Source organism: Narcine bancroftii, chromosome 3 (assembly GCF_036971445.1).
Source record: "Narcine bancroftii isolate sNarBan1 chromosome 3, sNarBan1.hap1, whole genome shotgun sequence".
In the NCBI taxonomy this organism is placed as follows: Eukaryota; Metazoa; Chordata; class Chondrichthyes; order Torpediniformes; family Narcinidae; genus Narcine; species Narcine bancroftii.
This window is the reverse complement of record NC_091471.1, coordinates 322,413,414-322,434,576: the sequence shown is the minus strand read 5'-3', so window position 1 is coordinate 322,434,576 and position 21,163 is coordinate 322,413,414. Positions and strand designations below refer to the sequence as shown.

The following is a 21,163-nucleotide window of genomic DNA, read 5'->3' as shown; positions in this document are numbered from 1 at the left end:
TGGATCCAGAATTGGCTTGGTGAGAAGAGGCAGTGGGGTCAAAGGGGTGTAAATATTGCTGTACTGCAGGAATTGATATTAGGACCATTGCTCTATATGGAGATACGCAAGTATAGATGACTTGGATGCGACGGATTAGCAAGTATGACACAATAATTAGTGTCGCATTGGATGGCAAAGGTGGTTTAAAAGGAGAAGGATACTGAGGGACATTTATCCTTTATTTGCCCCCGTGCTCCACAGTTTAGAATTTGTCATCAAATAATTTGGATATAATTAAAGTGCCATTCCAAGTTAATTGTGTACATTTTGGTTTGACCTGCAGAAATTACAACACTTTTTAAGACATAGTCCCCTCATTTCAGAGCACCATGATATTTGGGACATAGCAATTGCATGCATATTAAAGTAGTTTGGTGCATATCCCTCGTAGGCAATGGCTGCTTGAAGTCTGTGGTTCATCTTCTCTGGTGATCCTCTGCCAGGAATTTACAGCAGCCATCTTCAGCGCCTGCTTGTTTTGGAAGCTTGTCCACTGAAGTTTTCTCTTCAGCATATGGAAGATTTCAGATTTATTGTCAGAGAACATACATGAAATCACATACAACCCTTTGGATCGGGTGCCTGACTTTGCCATTCAAGATTTTTCTAGTTTTAAGCTTTGAAAAACTCCTTTGTTTGCGATCACTGTCTTGCTGAAGGATTAAGCGCCGGCCAATGATTTTGGAGGCATTTGCTCGAACTTGAGCAGTTAAGATGTTTCAATACATCTCAGAATTTATTTTCCTGCTGCCATCAGAAGTTACCATCAACCATGAAAATAAGTGCGCCAGTACCTGTGGCAACCATACATGTTCAAGCCATAATACCCCCACCATAATGCTTCACAGATGACTTTGGATCTTGGGCAGTTCCTTCGTGTCTCCGTATTTTGCTCTTGCCATCACTCTGCTCCAGGTTAATCTTGGTCTCATCTGTCCACAAGACCTGGTCTCATCTGTCCACAAGACCTTTTTCCAGAATTCTGCAGGCCTTTTCAATGCTTCTTGGAAAATTGTAATCTGGACATCCTGTTTCTGCGGCTAATTAGTAGATTGCATCTTGCAGTGTAGCCCCTGTATTTCTGTTCATGAAGTCTTGCGTTCAGTCGTCATTGTCAGCGGCCAGCGGTTCCTCATTGACACTGGAGCCCAGATCAGTGTCGTCCCAGCCACCGAATCCAGGAACCGACCTCGTGGACCTCTCCTCCGTGTGGCCAAAGCCACGGCAATCCTGACGTATGGAGACAAGACAGTCCACTTCCAGATCAGCCAACGGAATTTCACGTGGAGGTTCACCGTCTCATCCCTCCCGACTGCCATCCTGGGTGCAGACTTCCTCCTCGCACACGGGCTTCTGGTAGACATTCGAAGTGGGCGCCTGGTGGACAACCATACCTTCCAGGCCGTTCGCCTTGATGCCTCCCAGTCGAAGCAACCGCAGATGGCCACAATCAGCACGCCCAGAGATGAGTTCCAGCAGATTCTGGACACTCCCGACACTCCTCAAGTCACAGTTCTCCGCTGCCTCGCCGCGCCATGGGGTGCTCCACCACATCCCAAACCAGGGCCCGCCGGTTCACGCCAAGGCATGCCAGCTCCCACCTGACAAGCTTCAGGTAGCGAAGGAGGAGTTTTCTCACCTGTTGGACCTGGGGATCATTCGGCGGTCCGACAGCCCATGGGCCTCACCGCTCCACCTGGTCCCGAAAGCCTCCGGTGGCTGGCGTCCCTGCGGAAACTATCGACGGCTCAACGAGGCAACAGTTCCTGACCGTTACCCCATCCCTCATATCCAGGACTTTACGGCCAACCTGCACGGCGCAAGGGTCTTCTCCAAGGTTGCTGGTGCGCAGATATCACCAGATCCCGGTGCATCCTGAGGACATACCCAAGACAGCCATCATCACCCCCTTTGGCCTGTTCAAATTCCTGCACATGCTGTTTGGGCTCAAGAACGCCGCTCAGACCTTCCAGCACCTCATGGACTCTGTGGGCAGGGACTTAGATTTCGTCTTTATTTATTTGGACGACATCCTCGTCACCAGCAAGGACTGGGTGCAACACAAGGCCCACCTACGCGCCCTTTTCTCCCGGCTGGCCGACTTCAGCCTTACCATCAACCTGGTCAAGTGCCTGTTCGGGAAAGAGTCCATGCAGTTCCTGGGCCAGCTGGGAGCCACGCCCGCACTGCGAAGGTTGCCGCTATCAGGGACCCAGGAGCTAAGCATATCATGCAGCCGCTGTTCGCCCTCATCGCAGCCAAGCACAAGACGCTTGCTTGGAACCCAGAAGCCTGCACCGCATTCGAGGCCACCAAGGACGCCCTCGCGAAGGCCGTCATGCTCGCCTACCCGCACACTGACCTGCATATGGCACTCTCTGTCGATGCCTCTGCCACAGGCGTCGGTGCCATCTTGGAGCAGCAGGTGAATAGAGATTGGAAGCCGCTGGCATTCTTCAGCCGCCTGCTCCGCCCACCGGAACGCAAGTATAGTGCCTTTGACTGCGAGTTACTGGGCATGTACTTGGCGGTGTGGCATTTCTGCTATTTTTTGGAGGGGAGAACTTTTACCATCTTCATTGACCACAAACCCCTCACCCAGGCGCTCGCGATGGCAAAGGATCCCTGGTCAGCCCGCCAGCAGTGTCACCTCTCCTTCATGTCGGAGTTTACCACTGACATTCGGCACAAGGCGGGGAAGGACAATGTGGGTGCCGATGCACTCTCACGACCGGCCATCTGCGCACTGACGCCCGGCCTCGACTTTGACCAGCTCGCCTGGGACCAGGAAGCTGATGAGGAGACGAGGGCCTTCATGACCACCATGACCGTCTGCGGTTCTGAAACCTCCCGACTCTGAGCAGTAAAGGCACCATTCTGTGCGATATCTCCTTGGGCACCCCGCGGCCACTGGTTCCGCAGCAGTGGCGCAGGCAGGTCTTCCGTCACATCCACAACCTTTCACATCCATACATCCATCAGGCCCAGGGTGGCAGAACGGTTTGTATGGCATGGGCTGCAGAAGCAGTTCGCGGGCTGGGCCAGAACATGCACCCATTGCCAGACGTCCAAGGTGCACAGGCACACCAGGGGACCCGAACAGGAGTTCAAGCACGTCCGGGAACGGTTCAGCCACATTCACGTGGACATTGTCAGGCCCTTACCCATTTCCCGGGGCAACCGTTATCTGTTTACGGTGGTGGACCGCACCATTCGCTGGCCCGAGGCGATCCCGATGTCAGACGCCTCCACCGACTCCTGCTCCCGAGCCCTGTTGCATGGTTGGGTCACCCGGTTCAGCATCCCGGCTCACCTCACCAGCGGTCAGGGTGCCCAGTTCACATCTGTGCTCTTGGCACAGCTCGTCAACAAGTTGGGTATCCAGCTACACCGCACCATGGCCTACCACCCGCAGGTCAATGGACTGGTTGAACGTCTGCATCGCCACCTTAAGTTAGCACTCATGGCCCGCCTCACCGGTCCCGACTGGACAGGCGAACTGCCTTGGGTGCTCCTGGGCATCCGCTCCACTCCCAAGGAAGATCTGCAGGTGTCATCAGCTGAGCTGGTCTATGGTGTGCCCCTGGCACTACCTGGTGAGTTTGTCAACACAGCTCACAATCCCCAGCGGTCGCTGTCCGAACTACTTCCTCACCTCAGGGCACACTTGGACTCATTCGGACCCCCACCACCGCCCCGGCATGGCACCCGCACGTCTCACGTTCCCGGTGAACTGCTTTCCGTGGAGTACGTTTTTGTTCAGCGGGGCCTGACTGTGGCACCTCTGCAACGACCATACGAGCGTTCCAGCTCTATGTTCACGCTGGACTTGAGCGCCAGGCATGAGCTGTTTACCATGGATAGGCTGAATCCAGTGTACCTCAATCCCACTGATCCCATGGTCGTTGCCCAGCCCAAGAAGCAAGGCCACCCGGCAAAAAAGGACATTGGCATCGGTTCTGGGGGGGGGGGGGGAAGAGGGGCTGTGTGGCAGCTCACCACAAGCCAGGCGAACCAGCCCTGTTTGTAAGCCACGCGGTGGGGTAGCAGGCTAAAATGGCGCCGTCAGGGGTTTCCCTTCCTTCCAGCTCGGGGTTCAGAAACCCGCGCCTGGGGAACACGTGACGCCCGGGTGACGTCAGCACCCTCCAGCTAAGTGCAGCCCAGCAGCCTGCAATAGTTTGCTCACTGAGCTCAACCCATCTGGTTGCGTGTGTTATTGCAGGAGCACTGTGGCCGCTGCTACAGATTCAAGTTTAAAACTGTGGAGCACAGAGCAAAATAATGGGAAAAAAATGTCTGTCCCAAATACATACCTGAGATTTTTTTTTCCTGTGTGCCAGCATAATTTCTAGTTATCAGCAGTGTAAAAAACCTGTACTCAAGAAAAGATACGTATACAAAAGGAGGAAATGTAAACAACGAAGTGCAAACAAACTGTAATACAGAAAATGAATATTCAAAATTACAAATAATGTACAAAGTTAAGAGTCCTTAAATATGTGTCTGATTGAGTTTGTTGTTGAAGGGTCTGATGGTGGAGGGGTAGCAGCTGTTCCTGAACCTGGTGGTGCGAGTCTTGTGGCACCTAGACCTCTTTCCTGATGGCAGCGGTGTGAAAAGTGTGTGTGCTGGGTGATGTGGGTCCTCGATGATTGCTGCTGCTCTCCGACAGCAGTGTTCTATGTAGATTTTCTTGATGGTATGGAGAGGTTTGCCTCTGATGTACTGGGCTGTTCCACTATTTTTCTGCTTAGCAATATTGGTTTCCCCTTACCAGGCTGTGATGCAGCCGGGCAGCACACTTTCCACTACGCCTGTAGAAGTTTGCCAACAAGAGGGCACAGGTTTAAAAGACAGGAGAAATCGGAGGGGAATCTTGTTCACACAGAGGGTGACGGTAATATGGAACAAACTGACAAAGGAAGTGGTTGAGACAGATATAATTACGACATTTAAAAAAGGCATTTTGACAGGTATTTGGATAGAAAAGTTATTCCAGCTTAATGTGGGCAAATGGAATTTTGTGTTGTACAATTCTATATAAACAGTGGCAGCTGGCCTCCCAAAAGTGTGAAATCTACATCCAAACTTTTATTTTATATTTATTAAGAAAATTTAGGCTGTTACAGTGTCGATGACTGAAATTCGAATCCAGCACTGTCTCTAAGGAGTTTATACTTTCTCCCTGTGTCTGCATGGGTTTTCTCTGGGTGCTTGATTTCCTTGCACCCTTCACTATGTATGGGGTTGTAGGTCAATTGGGTGGCACAGACTTGTGGGCCGAAAGGGCCTGCTACCATGCTACATGTTCAAATTTAAAAACAAATAAAAATACAAAAAAAAAAATCCCCTTCCATTAAGCACAATTCCTTCTATGGGAATGCCAGAAATAACATTGGTGCACTATCTGATGATGATTCAATGAAAGTTCAGATATACCCTTCTCATATTTAGTCAGGAATTTCACACCTTACATCTCTGGCATTTATCTGGGTGTGGCTGAAAAACTCAAGGATAGTACAATTAGTTCAATTTATTTGCACGATTGCTCCATGATGCATTTTGAACACCTTTCTTAATCTGCAATTACACTAAAACACAAATCAACATGGCTCCACAAGATCCAGAGGCACTTTTACACTCAGCTAAATACAAATCAGCCTGCCAATTAATCTCTCCTTATACTATCAATAGAATGAAACCCAAGAGAACAGCGACTGTGAGAGAGAAAAGTAAAAATGGTGATGAACAGCACAGACTGCAAAAAAAATACAGCCAGAGCTTTAGTGAATACTGTGTCCAATTTGAAACTGCTTCAATACTCAAACAAATGCTATATGAAAGGTGTGAATGGGGTGAGGGCAGGGCTGCATTCCACAAAAAAACCAAACTGTATGTTTACTCAACAAATAGCTTAGTAATGCAAATGATCCAGGATGTCCCCATATGCAGATGAAGTAAAATATCCCTCACTAGGCCCTTTCATTGCAGTGCAAAAACCCGACTGTAAAGACGGAGAATCTCTGTCCTTGCGTTGGGAGACTTACCTCTATGAATGCGCCATGGCCGGCTCCAAGGCGTCAACTGCAAACCCTCTCTCAGGGAAGGATAATCGGAGGAGAGCTGCGCTCTGCTGCTTCAAATGAATGTAGGGAAGGGCTGATGATGTCGACAGCTCACGACCCATCTCCCCACTCACCCTTCATGACCTCCTCAGGGCAGGGGTGAGTGGCGGGAGCCGTCAGGGTCAGCCAATGGAGTCTGTGACAGCCCTGCCAGCCGCCTTGGCCGCTCGTCAGCTGCTCAAAATGCGGCAGAGCAATGGCTGTCACACATAGTTGAAACTGTTCTGGGAAGCACAGCAGTTCCAGCTGGGTATTTGTGACAGGTGGTGCTACGGCACCAGTTGTCCTGCCTCCATCAGCAACAGAGGGCACTATGAGGCACTGCTCAACATGAATGTAACGCTGGAGCAGCCTTTTCGGGCTGCTCCATGAAAGGTAAGTTTATGTTTTCCTTCTGTGCTTATAGCCGGTCTCCAGGTGAAGGCCTGGCATGAAAGGGCCTACTGAAAGCTGTCTCCATTTCTAGGTGTTTTCATGCTGGGCCTCCACTTCGAGGCCGGCTGCAGAGGCAATTAAAAATTTTAAATTTACCTGTTCATGGAGCAGTCCTAAAAGGCTGCTCCAGGACTGTGTCATCTGGAGCCGCTGTAGGCGGGGCGACTGTTGCCGTGGCATAGCCTGTAATATGAAGCAGAGCAATGGCTGTCTTCCCTACCCATAATTCCCCATGCAGCTGGAACTGCTCTGTGTTTCCCAGAACAGTTCCAGCAGTGTGGGAGATTATGGGTAGGGAAGACGGCCATTGCTATGCCGTGTATTGAACCTCTGGTACTAACGAGCGACCCAGTGAGGTGCTGGAACGGCCAACAGGGCTGTCACAGCCCGCTGTGACCACCCCTGCCCTGACTGCCCCCGAAGGTCACCCTTGTCCTAATGGCCTGAGGGGGTCATGAAGGGAGAGGAGTGGGAGAGAAGGGAGATGGGTCGCAGGCTGGCAGTATCATCATGACGTTATCAGCCCAACCCTCGCCAGCTTCTTGCAGCGGCTGTACATTCATGCTGGGTGCCAGAGTGCAGCGCTCTGCTGCTGACCCCTTCCCCGAGAGGGAATGCAGTTGGCACCTTGAAGCTGGCCAGGACACATTCATGGAGGTAAGTCTACCATCTTAAGGTTGGAGAATCTCTGCTGTATGAAATCATTTTGATTGTATGAAAGGGCCTTATGACTAACAGGATTCTCCCAGTGCTGGTCAGGAACAGGGATGTCATCATAAAGCTAACCTTAGCTTTTTGAGAAATCCCTTGGGTTTCAGGATGATGTGCTTCCACCCCATTCTGAATGACAGATGCCTTCTCTGACTAGTTTTTAATGTGTATGGCTGGAACACAATGGCTGTTAGTCTGGGTCCAATGGTAGCTTATCCAGTTTTGAACAGGAGGCTCCGCTGAAGATGGGTGGTCATTCTTTTTTTTTATAAAAAAGATACAAAGATGGTAACAGGCCCTTTCAGCCCATGAGCCCATGCCACCCAAAATTACACCCAATTGACCTACAACCCCAATAGGTTTTGAAGGGTGGGAGGAAACTGGAGCATCTGGAGGAAACCCACACAGATACAGGGAAAATGTACAAACTCCTTACAGATTTAAACTCCAGTCACTGGCACTCCAAACGCTATCAGTCTCAAAAGGCTGGAAAACATTAAGATACCCAACATAAAAATTAGTTATAGTTTCATGCAGTTGAATAAATTTTGAGGATACTGCAGTAAAGTGATCAAGTTCTGGATCATTCATCCTGAGGCAAGAGTTTGGATCTCTCTGAGGCAAATGAGGAATTTGAATTCAAGTTGTAAACAAATCTAGAATTTCATTGTAGTCATGTAACTGGATTATCGTAAAAGCACATCATGTTCACTAACACCTTTGAGGGGTGAACATCCACTGTTTTTACCTGGTCTGACTCCAGACCCACTAATGTGGCTGACAGTTAATTCAAGTACAATTTGGCATGGACAATAAACAGCAGCACTGTTACATGCATCCACATCGCAGGAACAAATCAAATAAAAGCAAAGAGAGAAAAGACTCCGACTTTCAGGGATACTTAAAGACACACAGTGAGACAGGAATTATTAATTTGCCTTCAAATTCTTCAGGAAGTGTTTTTTTTTCTTTACTTGGAAATAGAACATTTAAACATATCGTTTAAATTGGCAAAACGAGATTTCAAAAAGTGCAGTTGAATGTTGAAGAAACATGGACAGTTCAGTCCTATTGTCTGCAATTCCTTATCCACGGTAGATTTCTGAGATGGTAGACCACCTGTGCAGGAAGGGTTAACACAACAACCAAGCTCAAATGCAGAGTTTCTGACTTTAGAAAGAACTGGAGTATAAAGGAAGCTGTGGATTTGCAAGATTGAATCCTACGCTTCTTATCAGTAGTTTGGGATAACAGGCAATGACCACCTAAAAGGATAGGTAGAGGCCAGAAGTGCAATTATCTTTGGGATACAGGCCATTCTAAAACAAGTTCTGGTGGGTGTGAAGAGACCTAGAACCTAGCATTGTGAAACCTCTGCTATAAGCTCATTAATGCAAACACAAATATTCCACTCACACCTCACCAATTTGCTCTTGTTTTCCCAGAAGTCGCACACTAACAAGGTTACTTACACCTTTTTTAGAAAAAAAGACATCCACTGTCATGGGGAATAGTACCTTTGGCTCTTTGGGTGTATGCTAATGGAACTGAGGCCTGCCCAAAGGCAGGGAATTAAGGAAATAGTGGAACAGTTATTTCACTGAACAGGTGAGGAGTGAATTTGCCCGCCTCCATTCCTACCGGTAAGCCTTGTAGACTAATGACTTCAGCTCCACTTCTGCCTGGAAATCTTTATCATCTTCCAGGCCTGAGAGTTGCAGCAGCTCAGAAAGATTCTGTTCGTTAAAATAAAGTTAGAGAATGTTAGAGGAAGAGGGAGAATCACCCAGAAACACCTTTTAGTGGATTTCCCAAACCCTTCCATAGTGTCAAGCTTGGAGTGAATGGTTACAGTAGGGCAAGGCAACCAATACACAAATATGCCTCCAAATGCCCACGCACATGGGCTCATCAACCTTCTCTGTGGGGAGCCATAATTGTTATTACCACTACACTGAATTCAAAAGTTGCATTTGGAACACCAATGAAGAGGAATGGGATAAGAAAGCTAAAGTATTTGTAATCAGGAACCAGCTCTGCCTCATTTCCTGCCACACATGGTGCAGTTCAATTTCACCATTCTGAAATGAAACAACAAAGGCTTCACAGGGAATATTTTCAGCTATTTGCTTGTATTCATCAAGCTACTAACTATCTGAAGATTTTTTTAAACTGACAAACAGCATGGTAACAGGCCATTTCAGCCCACAAGTCCATGCCACCCAATTTACACCCCATTAAACTACAACCCTGAAAAGTTTTTGAATGGTGGAAGGAAACCAGAGCCCCCAGAGAAAACCTACGCAAACAGGGGAGAATGTATAAACTCCTTGCAGACAGTACTGGTTTCGAACCCTAGTCCGTCCCGAACCCTAATCCGGTCCCAATTACTTGCACTCTAATCGTTACGCCTTTGATTTGACAGAATAGCCAAAATATCATCTGTTGCAAACATGGAGGAACCTTGCAGTGAATGCTTATTTTTCTTCTCCCACAAATTAAAAGCTAAAGCTTTAATAGGGTTAAATATTGCCCATGAAATAAACGTTGAATGCCTACACCACAGGATTGTTTTGAGGAGTATCCTGTTAGAAGGGAGAAACAGAACTTAGTCAGTGTTGCAAAAAATGGGACAAATCTGTACACAAATACTTCAAGCCCAACTGTCCTTTTCCTGTTCATTTGTAGAACTTTTTCAATGATGGAAGCCTGAAATAAAAATAAAAATTGCTGAAAACATTTAGCAGTTCAGGAAGCATCCATGAAGAGAAATAGAGTTAATTGGCATTTTTACACAAAAACCGGAATTATCCCAAAATTTTTTTAGCATACTCATCTCCCAATGTGGTTGTTTACACAAGGGCACTTCAGGGCACTTTTGCACAGCCTTCCTGTGTTGCGGGGTTTGTCGGAGGGGGAAACGTCGTATTCATTAGGCCTACTTCTTACTGAGTGACTGCAGTCATTTTACACTGCAGCTGCTCTATATAAATGTGTAGGGGTACGATTGGAAAAATTACAGGATGGAATTTGCATAAAAAATTCTTTTCCAACAATTTTACACTGCCACCGGAGCAGAAACTTTCCTGAAATTTTCTGCTGTTCAGTAAAACTGTTTCATACTAAAGACACCACATTAAAGCGAAGAAAGAGAGGGGGGAAAAGATGGATGAGACGAGATGACTATCTCAGAGAATGAGGCCAAGGTTGCCATGGGGATGAGGTGTTGATAGGTTCCTGAGGGAAGTTCAATAGGGGTTATATCAACCAGGAGACAGAACACAAAAAGAAACTCTAAAGCTTTAAAATGTACAGCTGTAGGAGATGCCTGGTAGGTCACATAGTAGGTGATGGAGACAGAAATAAATGGAGCTAATATTGCAGAAGCGTGACTGATAGCAGAACTGACAATAGAACAGAGAAAGCAAGTTACCTGGTCGTAAAATTCCACACCTAGTCTGAGACTACATAGCAGACCGACAATGGGCAGTTCTCCAAGCTTTGTTGTAACAGTGCAGGAGAGTCAAGCCAGCACACGAGTGGGATTAAGATCACCCAAAAACACATGGTTGACTGCTTGCAAAGTACCTGTGCTCAGTCTGCAGCGACAACCCCAGGCTGTCTGTTACCTGTCACTTGAATTCTCCATCCTATTTTCACCCATCTGTGGCCCAAGCTTGAGGAACAGCATCTCACCTTGTGTTTGGGGATGCTGCACTCCAGATCTAGCCCTATTTTATCTAGCCCTCCCTCTTTGCAACTTAAACCAACATTTTCTTTCTTTCCCAGACAAAGGGAATGAAGGGTCTTTAATAACCTGGAACTTTTAACTCAGTACTTCTTTCCACAGATGTTGCCTGACTGCTGGGTGCTTCTGGCATTTTCTGCTTCCATTATTGTACACTGTAACTAGCTCAAGTAAAACCAGCCACAGCCGACATGGCTATAAAGAACCCAGTACGTAGTCACCCTGTAAACTATTCCTTACCTGCAGGATGATGTCATAGAGTCGGATCAGGTCTTGTGGCCGCAGCACACGTTTACCTTCATCTTGTGTTGGCTCATTCAGCTGTTTCTGCAAGGCTTCAGCCATGATAACATTGCGTTTTATTGCCGTGGAAAGCTTAATATATGTAAGGTAGCTGTGTGGGTGCAAAGCAATAATGAATACAAGTTCTGGAGAACAAAACCTTGTTCAAACTGTAATTTATTGAAGGCATTTAAACTCTTAAAAGAATTCAGTCCAGCAAATTAAAATCCAGACCAGTCACAATCAAACTGAATGGTAGTACAAATTCTTGGAACTAAATAATCTGCTCCTGCTCCAATGATTCTGACAAGAACCTTGAGCTTAACCTCAATGTTCTGAGAAATGTCTCCAGTCTATTCTGCCTTGTACTGCGAAGGATGATCATTTACGTTTTATGCACTATTTGAAGAACAATGAGCTGAGACAAGAAGCCAATAATTGCAGGTGGACAGAAATCCATTATTTGTTTTATTTTGGGGTTCATTGGTACAGATGAACTAAAATTAATTTAATCAACTGATGGAATTACATAGATCTCTTTATGTTGGCCCTTCAATGACATCCTTAGCCAATTTGATGAGGTTGAAAAACTTTTTTTTTTTGTACAGAACAGAGGCAAATATCTGGAGCAGCCATTTTCAACCTTTCTTTTGGCTGTGGCTCCCTTAGGACTTTGCTCAATGTTTATGGGGGGGAGGCCCCTTCCCTGTGAAGCGGTTAAGTTTAGTTGGTTTCTTCCGTACTTCTCTCCTGCTAACTACATAAAATAACCAAAAAGAAATTGATTTCAATCCGTGGCCCGAGGGGATGGGGACAGAAATAACCTTATTGAGAATGGCTGGTCAAGAGACGCAGGAAATGGTTAATCCTTCACAGATAGAACAAGAAGCTAACACATATCACATGAATAAAAAGAGAAAACTGATATTAGGAATTTTTACCCCCTTTCAAGAACAAAATACACCTGGAATAACTTTTTATTGCAGAGTGGTGCAGGAATAAAGCTGTATCATGGGTTAGAAACATCATGATATTTAATTTCCTCATCTGCAAGTTGATTCAAAACAAAAATAGAGAGAGAAGAAAAATTACAAAGAAACAAAGTGGACTATAATATCAAAAAAAGAGAAAGAGGAATATTTAAGTGCAAGTGCAAAAGAAAGGAACATCTGTGCTGGAGAAATTACTGCACTGAAAGTTGATAAATCTCCACGGGACCATGTTGATAGAAATGTGGGGAGTATAAAAATGGTTATATTAGAATGAGTGTATAAATGGGAGGTTGATCATCAGCAAGGTTTGGATACATTGAAGGACCAGTTTTCATTCCGTATCAAATACTCTACAAGACTTGTAAAGCAATCCTTGAACAAAAATAGTGTGGGTACGTCAAGTAAATAGGAAGCAAAAGGTATGATGGTCTTCACACAAGAGTCTTGAGTACAGGAGCAAAGATCTTCTGCTGTAGCTGTACGAGACCTTGATACGACAACACCTGGAACATAATGTTAAGTTTTCGTCTTCGTACTTAGAAGAGAACATACTTATCATAGGGTGCATCAAAAAGTTATCAAATGATTCCTAGGATGTCAGACCTACTACATAGGTAGAGATCAGGTCAATTCGGTTTGTATTCACCAAGGCCTGAAGAATGAAACAGGATGTAAATGAAACATAAAATTCTAATAAGGCCAGAAAAACTGAACGTGGGAAGGATGCTTCCCTTGACTCAGGTGTTTCGAATGAGAGTGCATAGTTTCAGGTTATAAATAGGAACTGAGGAGAAATTTTTTCATTCAGTGGTGGTGAATATCAGATCAGATACTAATTATTAAGTAATAAAACAGAAATACAATGTTACAAAAAATCATCACTAGTCTGCCATAAGGCAAACAAAGATTCACCTTCTTGCCCTCAGCACCCTGTCGAATCCCGCCCGATTCTGATACCTAGTTCTCACGAGCCAGTCTCCAACAGCTGCAGCCTGGTGAGTCCTTTGACCTCAAGTCACCTGCTGTCCACAGCTTGCTCACATGTTGACTACAGCTCGCTGCCTTGTGTGCCCGTGGACACCCTCACTGGTCTGCCACTGTGGTCACCGTCCTTAGGGACATCTCTGCTGTTTATCCTTCTCAACGAGGGGTGGTCTCCCTGTTACTGGTGCCCTGCACCAGTCCGCTGTGCCAAACACAGACTCACTAGCTTGGGCTCAGACCCACAGTCACAGAATTTTAAATAAACAGGCCATTAGCACTGTGTCTCCGCTCCCCACTCACTGGGGCCACACCAGCAGCGCTGCCATGTTTTTCCCCTTGTTACCATAGGGATTATGGAGGCTTAAACAATTAATCTTTTTGAGGACATGGATATTCGTCTGCATAGAAAAGCTTTGAAATGGCAGGAAGAGAGACCCGATTCCAACTGATGATAAACAATGCTCATAGTGATAAGAAAGTAGTCTCAAAGGGCTGAATGGCCTAACCCTGATTTTATTTTATGTTTCTATCTTGCGATTATTCATTGTATATTTCTAGGATCTAAGTTGCTCCATGCAGGCATTTTTCATTCAAATCCAAATAGCAGATTTTAACAGACTACTGAATGACAGAAATTAAGTTAAAAAAGAGTTCATCTTAACTCAGGCACACAGACAGTTGAGCTTTATCCATCTCTCCCCCCAACCCTCTTGCTGCCACCAGCAGATTTAACACTATCTACGTCCTTCCTTGTATCTGTAGCTCAACTGCACACGATCATAAAAAGACCTTCAGAGTACATTTTTTTAAAAATAGCAATATGTTTTAATACATAAAAACCAAGACATACCTGTGGAGATATTGCAGGACAGATACCTTCCCCGAATTGGGCTCTAGAGATCGCTCCCTCTGCTTCTGCGCCTAAAGGAACAACAAGAAAGTAATCAGCAAAGCTACAATCAATCATGCCTAATAAACCTTCTCACAATTCTTGCGGTCTTTCCCAGCAGCACCGCTGATGATAATTTACCCCACAATTTTCTAAAGCTTGCAATCTTTATATTAGTGTAATATCTACAGTACCTCCCTCCTCCCCCTTAACTAGTCATTCCAGTTCCTACTTCCTTTCTCTCTCCACCTAGCCTAGACTCCTCCCCGCACCCCCCCCATCTATCATCTTCCACCCTCACCACTCCCCCCTTCCATTCGGACATCTCTCATGTTCCCCCACACCTTGATGAAGGGCTCAAGTCCGAAACATTGGTGATGTATTTTCACCTTTGCTACATAAAGGCACTGTTTGACCTGCTGAATTTCTCCAGCTTTTGTGTGTTTTTTCCCTTAACCACGGTGTCAACACAATCCTGTTATTTTTTACCATCTACAGTGCCTATTTAATTGCTGGACCCAATTTACCAACCACATGGAAATGAAATGTTCTTGTGTTTTTAAAAAAAATTAATTAAAAAAACACAAGAACATCCCTTTAGCATCCTTTTCCCATGCACCACTGTTTTTGTGTGTGACATAGTAGAATGTTTTATTATGCAATACAACGTAACCTTATTGCTTCCAAACGTCAAAACAATTGCATTACTTAGAGTAGAAATCCCATTAATCTTTCTCTTCCTAATCCAGAGAAAGCAAACTCAATTCTAGCAATCGAAAATTGAAAATAGCAACTCAAATATGTGGTGCAATTTAATGGGAAAATCAATTTACTCTTCATAAATATCCTTGAACCATGTGTTACAGACCCGTGGCTCACAACCTTATTGAAACTCCTGTTTGACCTCAAAATTGAAATTGCAGCCTAAGCCACCAGTTACTAAGCCACTACTACAACCATACAGATTAATGCTATACACATTGTTGAATGGCCAAATCCAATTAAGAGTACAGTACACAAAAGTGTAGGATAAAGGACATGAAGTTACAATATGGATCAGTATGTAGAATGACGATGTTGTGACCATTGACAGTCAGGGGAAATGTTGTCCCTGTACCAGACAGTGATGCAGCCAGCCAGCACACTTTCCACTACTCATTTGTAGAAATTTGCCAGGGTTTCCAACGTCATACCAAACCTCCGCAAACTCCGGAGGAAGAAGAGGCAGTGATATGTTTTCTTCATGTTATTAGTGTGCTGGGTCCAGGAAAGATCCTCCAAAATAGTGACTCCCAACGACTGAAATTTGCTTATCTGCTCCACCTCCGATCCCCCAATGATCACTGGATTGTATACCTTTGGCTTTCCTTTCCTGAAGTCAACAATTAGCTCCTTAGTTTTGATGACACTGAATGCAAGGTGTGTTGCTGGTGCACCATTCAGACAAGTTTTCAATCTCCCTCCTGTAAGCTGCTTCATCACCTTTCTTTATCCAACTCACTACTTTGCCGATGGTGTTATTGTCGTACTGAGCCACACAGTCATAGGTGTAAAGTGAGTTGAGCGGGGTGGGGGTTAGGAACACAGTCCTGTGGTGGTCTGGTACTGATGGAGATTGTGGAGATGTTCTTACCAATGAGTGAGGGCTGATTGTGGTCTGGCGGTGAGGAAATCCAGGATCCAATTACACAGTGGGGTTTTGAGTCCCAGGTCTTGGAGTTTGCTGATCAGTTTTGAGATGATGATGGTGTTAAATGTTGAACTGTAGTTGACAAAGAGCATCCTGGTCAGGTGACAAACTTCTTGGTGGGGAAGCATTTCGGTGAAATTGACCACAATTCTGATCTTTAGCATATGGACAAGATAAAAACAGACAAAATGGGAACGTGTTTAATTGGAGAAGGACTAATTAGTGGTGAATGAGGATGTGCAAGTGCAAGAGTAGCACCTCTATCGATCACAGGAGTAGAGTGGATGAAGAAGACGCAGAGGGAATGATCCCTATGGAATGTTGACAGGGGAGTGGGAATATGTGTTTGGTGGTAGAATTCCCATTGTAGGTGACATTTTAGGCGCTGGCGTGAAATGTCAGCTGTTTTTTCCACTTCCTATGAATGCCATGTAATCTGCAGAGTTTCTCCAGCGTTATTGTTTACCACAATAGACCCCAGCATCTGCAGATTTTGTTGTTTACCTCCAAGAGTACAGTGCATTTGGGCAGTACAGCGCAAAAAAATTATCAGCTGTACTTACACATTGCATGAACTGAAGAGATTGAGCAAAGGCAGAAAGATGGAACTAAACTGATCAGCTGTGAGGTACTTGATAGACACAGCAGGTACAAAGAGCCGATTAGACAACATTCGTAGCCATACAAATGCATGGTCTGACTTCAGAATTAAGTCAGTAGGCAGCCTTCGTTACATTTCTTCAGGTCAACCTTACCGGGTCAATCCTTAGCTCCTCGCGGACTGCCTGGATGGCATCGCGGCATTCGCTCAAGAGACTCTCATACAGTCGCTCCTTGGCCTCATTGGTTGTTGACTGCAACACAAAAGCACTTAAGAATAAATATCTTCAGATATTTCTACATAATATAGAACAGTTCAAATGGATATCAATTTATATACTAAAGAGGAGGGCAGTCAAATTTCCGTAATCCTTTAAACTTTGTGGGCATTCCTATATATATAGTGTATAGGACAAAAGGTTTTACACTTGCATTCATATTCATAATGTCTTACCTAAAGTGGCCACTCTGCCCTCTAATCCTCTAACTCTACCTCCTGAAGCATTGCTTCCACTCAAGCTCCAGAATTCCTTTCCCTAAACATTGTTCCTGAACAAAACTTGCACTTTTGACCACATTTTTTGACTATGTACTTTCTTAATTATTTTTGTTTGACAATAGTTGTGACAGAGTATTTAGAGGTGGTTTGGGAGGAATTGTTAGAGCAGCTTGCACACACTCATTTTAAAAACATAGAATATTTGCAGGACGCTTTTTGCAAGAGGCAACAAAGTATCAACAGCAGCTTGCCTGGGAGAGCATGTGATCTTTGCAGACAGAGGAGAACTGTTTTGCTCTCAGAGAGGGAGGGAGTGAAACAGAGAGAGAGGAGTCACAGAAATTATTTCCAGAAGGACAAAGCTGGCAAATTTTGGAAGGCTGTCTGGTCAAAAGAGAAGACTGGCAGTGTGAAAGGTGACCTGAAAGAAAGAGGATCACCTGGAAAACCCTGAAGGGGGCAAGTTTCGTCAGCAAGACTAATTGAGAAGGAATCAGTTGCGGATATCCTGGAAAAGGAATCTCTCTCTGACAACCAGCAAGAACCCTCCTGAGTGGTAACCATTTGCCTGTTAAGCACCAAAGACTGGTGAACTTTGTCAATGCTAACTTCTGTGTACAGAACAAGAATTGCCTGCAACCAGTGAGATTGGACTGTGATCCAAAGGACTTTTCTAATCTTAAATATACATTGCACACACCCATGCTTAGTAATTAGAGGGGGGAGGGGGGGAAGATATTAAGTAGTTAGGTAGGTTAATTAATAAGTCAAAGTTTAAATCTGTTTTCTTGTTTAAATATAATTAAAAACTTTTGTTTAAGTAACCCTGTGTTCTGGTGCATATCTATTACTGCTGGTTTTTGGGGTTCTCTGGACTCCGTAACACAGTTAAGCAAAGTCCCTTGAAGTTTTTTGCTTGCGATGTTAAAAAGTAATTCATGGAACCTATTTTTGTTGAGAGTAAAACCTTCATTAAATCAGTCTCATTCACTCCATTACAATATTCTTATTTGCAGCCCAATTGCCCTTCAGATGGACACATGGCTGAGGAGTAGCTTAGGGCACTGGCCAGCACTACTGGTGAAAAGTCACTGTGTCTCTTGCCACAAACCATCCTGCTCTGCTTTACTGTACTTTCTTGAGCCATTATTTTAAACAAATTTTGCAGCCTAACCAGATTTTTGATTTGCAATAAATTATTTTATGTCCAAACCTCTAATTTCCTATCGACTTTTGCCCTTATTTTAATCTTCAGTCACTACTTACTTCATCTTCATTTGGGAATTAGTCCCAGAATATCACAAAATATCATCCTTGTTTCAAGAGGAAATTCTACCACCAAGGACAAAATCCATGGTGCATGCTCCCACCCAGATTTGAGAAATTTATTTCTGCAAGGTTCTTGCTAGAAGTCTTGGATCTTCCTGGCTGATAACACTCTACTGTGGTGGTGGCTCACCTTGACTTTCTCACGGACAGAGGAGTTTGAGGACACCCACAATCCCTCCAAAAAGTAAAGTGCATCAGCCCAATTTAATTCATTTTTCCCAGATATCAAGATTTACCACTTTTCCTTAACAACATCTAGTCAATGAGCCAGATGACCTGCCTCTACCCCAGAAGCTTATTCTAGCTTCTGATCACGTTGGTGTGTAAGACAATCCAACATTTGTTTTACACTGCTTGACGTCACCCATAACTAGGCAATGCTACAATGAACTCCACACAGAAACACACTAGCATCCAAAGGCTACGTTGAACTTTAGTGGCTACAGAGATAGTTGATAAATTGATTGTTCCCTTTTAAAACTCAAAACCTTTTAAAAAGCTTTCTAGTGAATGTAATATTGGCTGTGAAAAATCACTGCTCCCTTAAGGCTGTTTTACTTTAATGATAACAGGATATGACCCAACTCTTTCGCATTCGGTTACACTAACATTTAGTGGAAGAAAGCCACACTTTCTACTTTTATCAAACAGTTTTTTGGAAATGTTGATTTCCAAGTATCTTTGAGAGATACTTGTAAAATTCTACAAACATAACTCTGGGAGAAAGCGAGGAGAACCTTTTCAGTCCTAAAATCAGTCATCAAAATCCTGCAACAAGGAACTAGCATCAGAAGGCTTAGAAAACCACAATACAAAATTATTTTTGGAGCAGTTTGACAAATTTATTAGATATCTTTGTTCATTGATAGATGAGCTCCTGGGAAACAAGTGGGTGTACTGGATTTAGATTTTCAGGACACATTTAAGTGGTGTCCATACAAATTAGGTGCTCACTGTATTGGGGAGAAAGATATCAGCACAAATTTGTTAACTTTAGTTTACAGGACAGCTTCATTTGCCATAGTAATGGGCCAAGGAAATACTGATGGCACTTAAAAAAGGCCATTCAAACTTGTTCAAATATCTGATCAACGATTTAGAACCTAACAATGCCACTAGTTCAGGTAAAATCAAAATTGGCATCACCATTCCAATCAAAATTGTTACTTGAGTGACTCACAGTCATAAGATGGCTGCAGATCAACTTACTGACTTGTGAAAAATGATTATGATCCTAACAAAGAATATTGAACATGCAATACTATTACCATTTAGTTAATATTTGTTAGGACAACTGCTAATGTGCATTTATCATAGATCTAAAAAATTATGAAATATTGTTTTGAATTTTTCACTGATGCTTACAAACCAAAGACGATAGGCTGGGTTTGTAAATGAATGCTGCACAGCCTGTTGTACTGCCTAAGAACTTGACAAAAAGGGTGTTAGCTCTTACAGCTCATTTTCATAGGGTGTGTTTATCCTATCACACCCATCCATGTCTCATTCCTCCTTCCTTCACCCACACCTCACAATAAAGTATTGAACAATGATTACAAATTATCTTAAAAGGATGCATTAAAAAAACCAAGATGATTTGCAGAACTGAAGAATTTATAAATCAACTAAATAGATCAAACATTCCTGGTTATTGTTAAAAAAAACATTAAGAAGCCTAAATCAGCAAGTCGTTTAAGAAACAGAAAGATGGCCGTGAAGAGTTCAAGCAGGGCATTAGGAAAGCCAAAAGCAACCATAAAATGTCCTTGGTGAATAGGATTAAATGAAAATCCCAAAGCATTTTTAAACTATTTTTTAAAAAAAATGTAGACATACAGGCCCACAACTTCAGGCCTGTGCTGCGCAAATACCCCAATTAACCTACAACCCCTTACTTTTTGAAAGGTGGGAGGAAACGAGCACCTGGAGGGAAGGCATGTGTGTGTACACACACGAAGAGAACATACAAACTCCTTACAGACAGTGCCAGATTTGAACCAGTAATGGTGCTGCAATAGCTTTGCACTAACCACTTGCATTTAAAACAAAGTGATGACTATGAAAAGGATAGGACAACTCAGTGACAAAGGAGGGAAACTGTGCTTGGAGTCAGAGTAAGTGGGTAGGCACTAAATGAGTATTTTACATTAGTATTAATCAAAGAGGAAATGGAAAATAGTGAGTGCAGTGTGGAGATTGATAATTTGTTCAGAGGCAAGGCAGGAAAATGCTGAGGCATTGACAAAGATCCTCGAGCCCTGACTTAGCAACAGGCCTAGCCACAAGACCCAAGGATTGGAGAATAGCCAATGTTGTACCTTTGATCATGAAGGGAAATAGGGATAGTCCAGGAAATTATAGATTGGTGAGCGGCAATGCAATTCAAGTGCAAGTGACTCAGATTTGAACCAGCCATTTGTCCCCATTTCCATATGCCAGTAGGTTAATTCATTACATTGTTCTAGTGTGTCATTTATATTATTTTACATTGACCACCGCCAGTGGGCTGATATCGTGCATCTTGGCGCCTCACAGTTTGGCGGGCAGCAACCTCCTTTGAAGAAGACCGCAGGACCCACCTCACTGACAAAAGGCAAAGGAGGAAAAACCCAACACCCAACCCCAACCAACCAATTTTCCCCGTGTCTGCACAAACAAGCCTACAGCTGACATGGACATTTACCCCCTCCATAAATCTTCGTCCGTGAAGCCAAGCCAAAGAAAGAAAATGATGAACCTCAAACCTTCTCACGTCAATTAGAGCTGGGAAACAGAGTGGAAAGCCACACAATATCCTCAGGACCATTATCAAATAAGATTATAAGGTGATACAA

The 21,163-nt window shown here is 44.2% G+C and overlaps 1 protein-coding gene across 1 annotated transcript in view; it reads right to left on the bottom strand.

Moving 5' to 3' along the window:
* srp68 (signal recognition particle 68) overlaps positions 1-21,163 on the bottom strand; it is a 104,641-nt gene that overhangs the window by 13,883 nt on the left and 69,595 nt on the right. Inside the window, exons 9-12 of the mRNA XM_069928995.1 lie at positions 16,657-16,755; positions 14,173-14,243; positions 11,305-11,458; positions 8,958-9,052 (exon numbers count right to left, since the gene is read on the bottom strand). Coding sequence (XP_069785096.1) covers positions 8,958-9,052; positions 11,305-11,458; positions 14,173-14,243; positions 16,657-16,755 — 419 coding nt within the window. The remainder of the gene's footprint in view (positions 1-8,957; positions 9,053-11,304; positions 11,459-14,172; positions 14,244-16,656; positions 16,756-21,163) is intronic.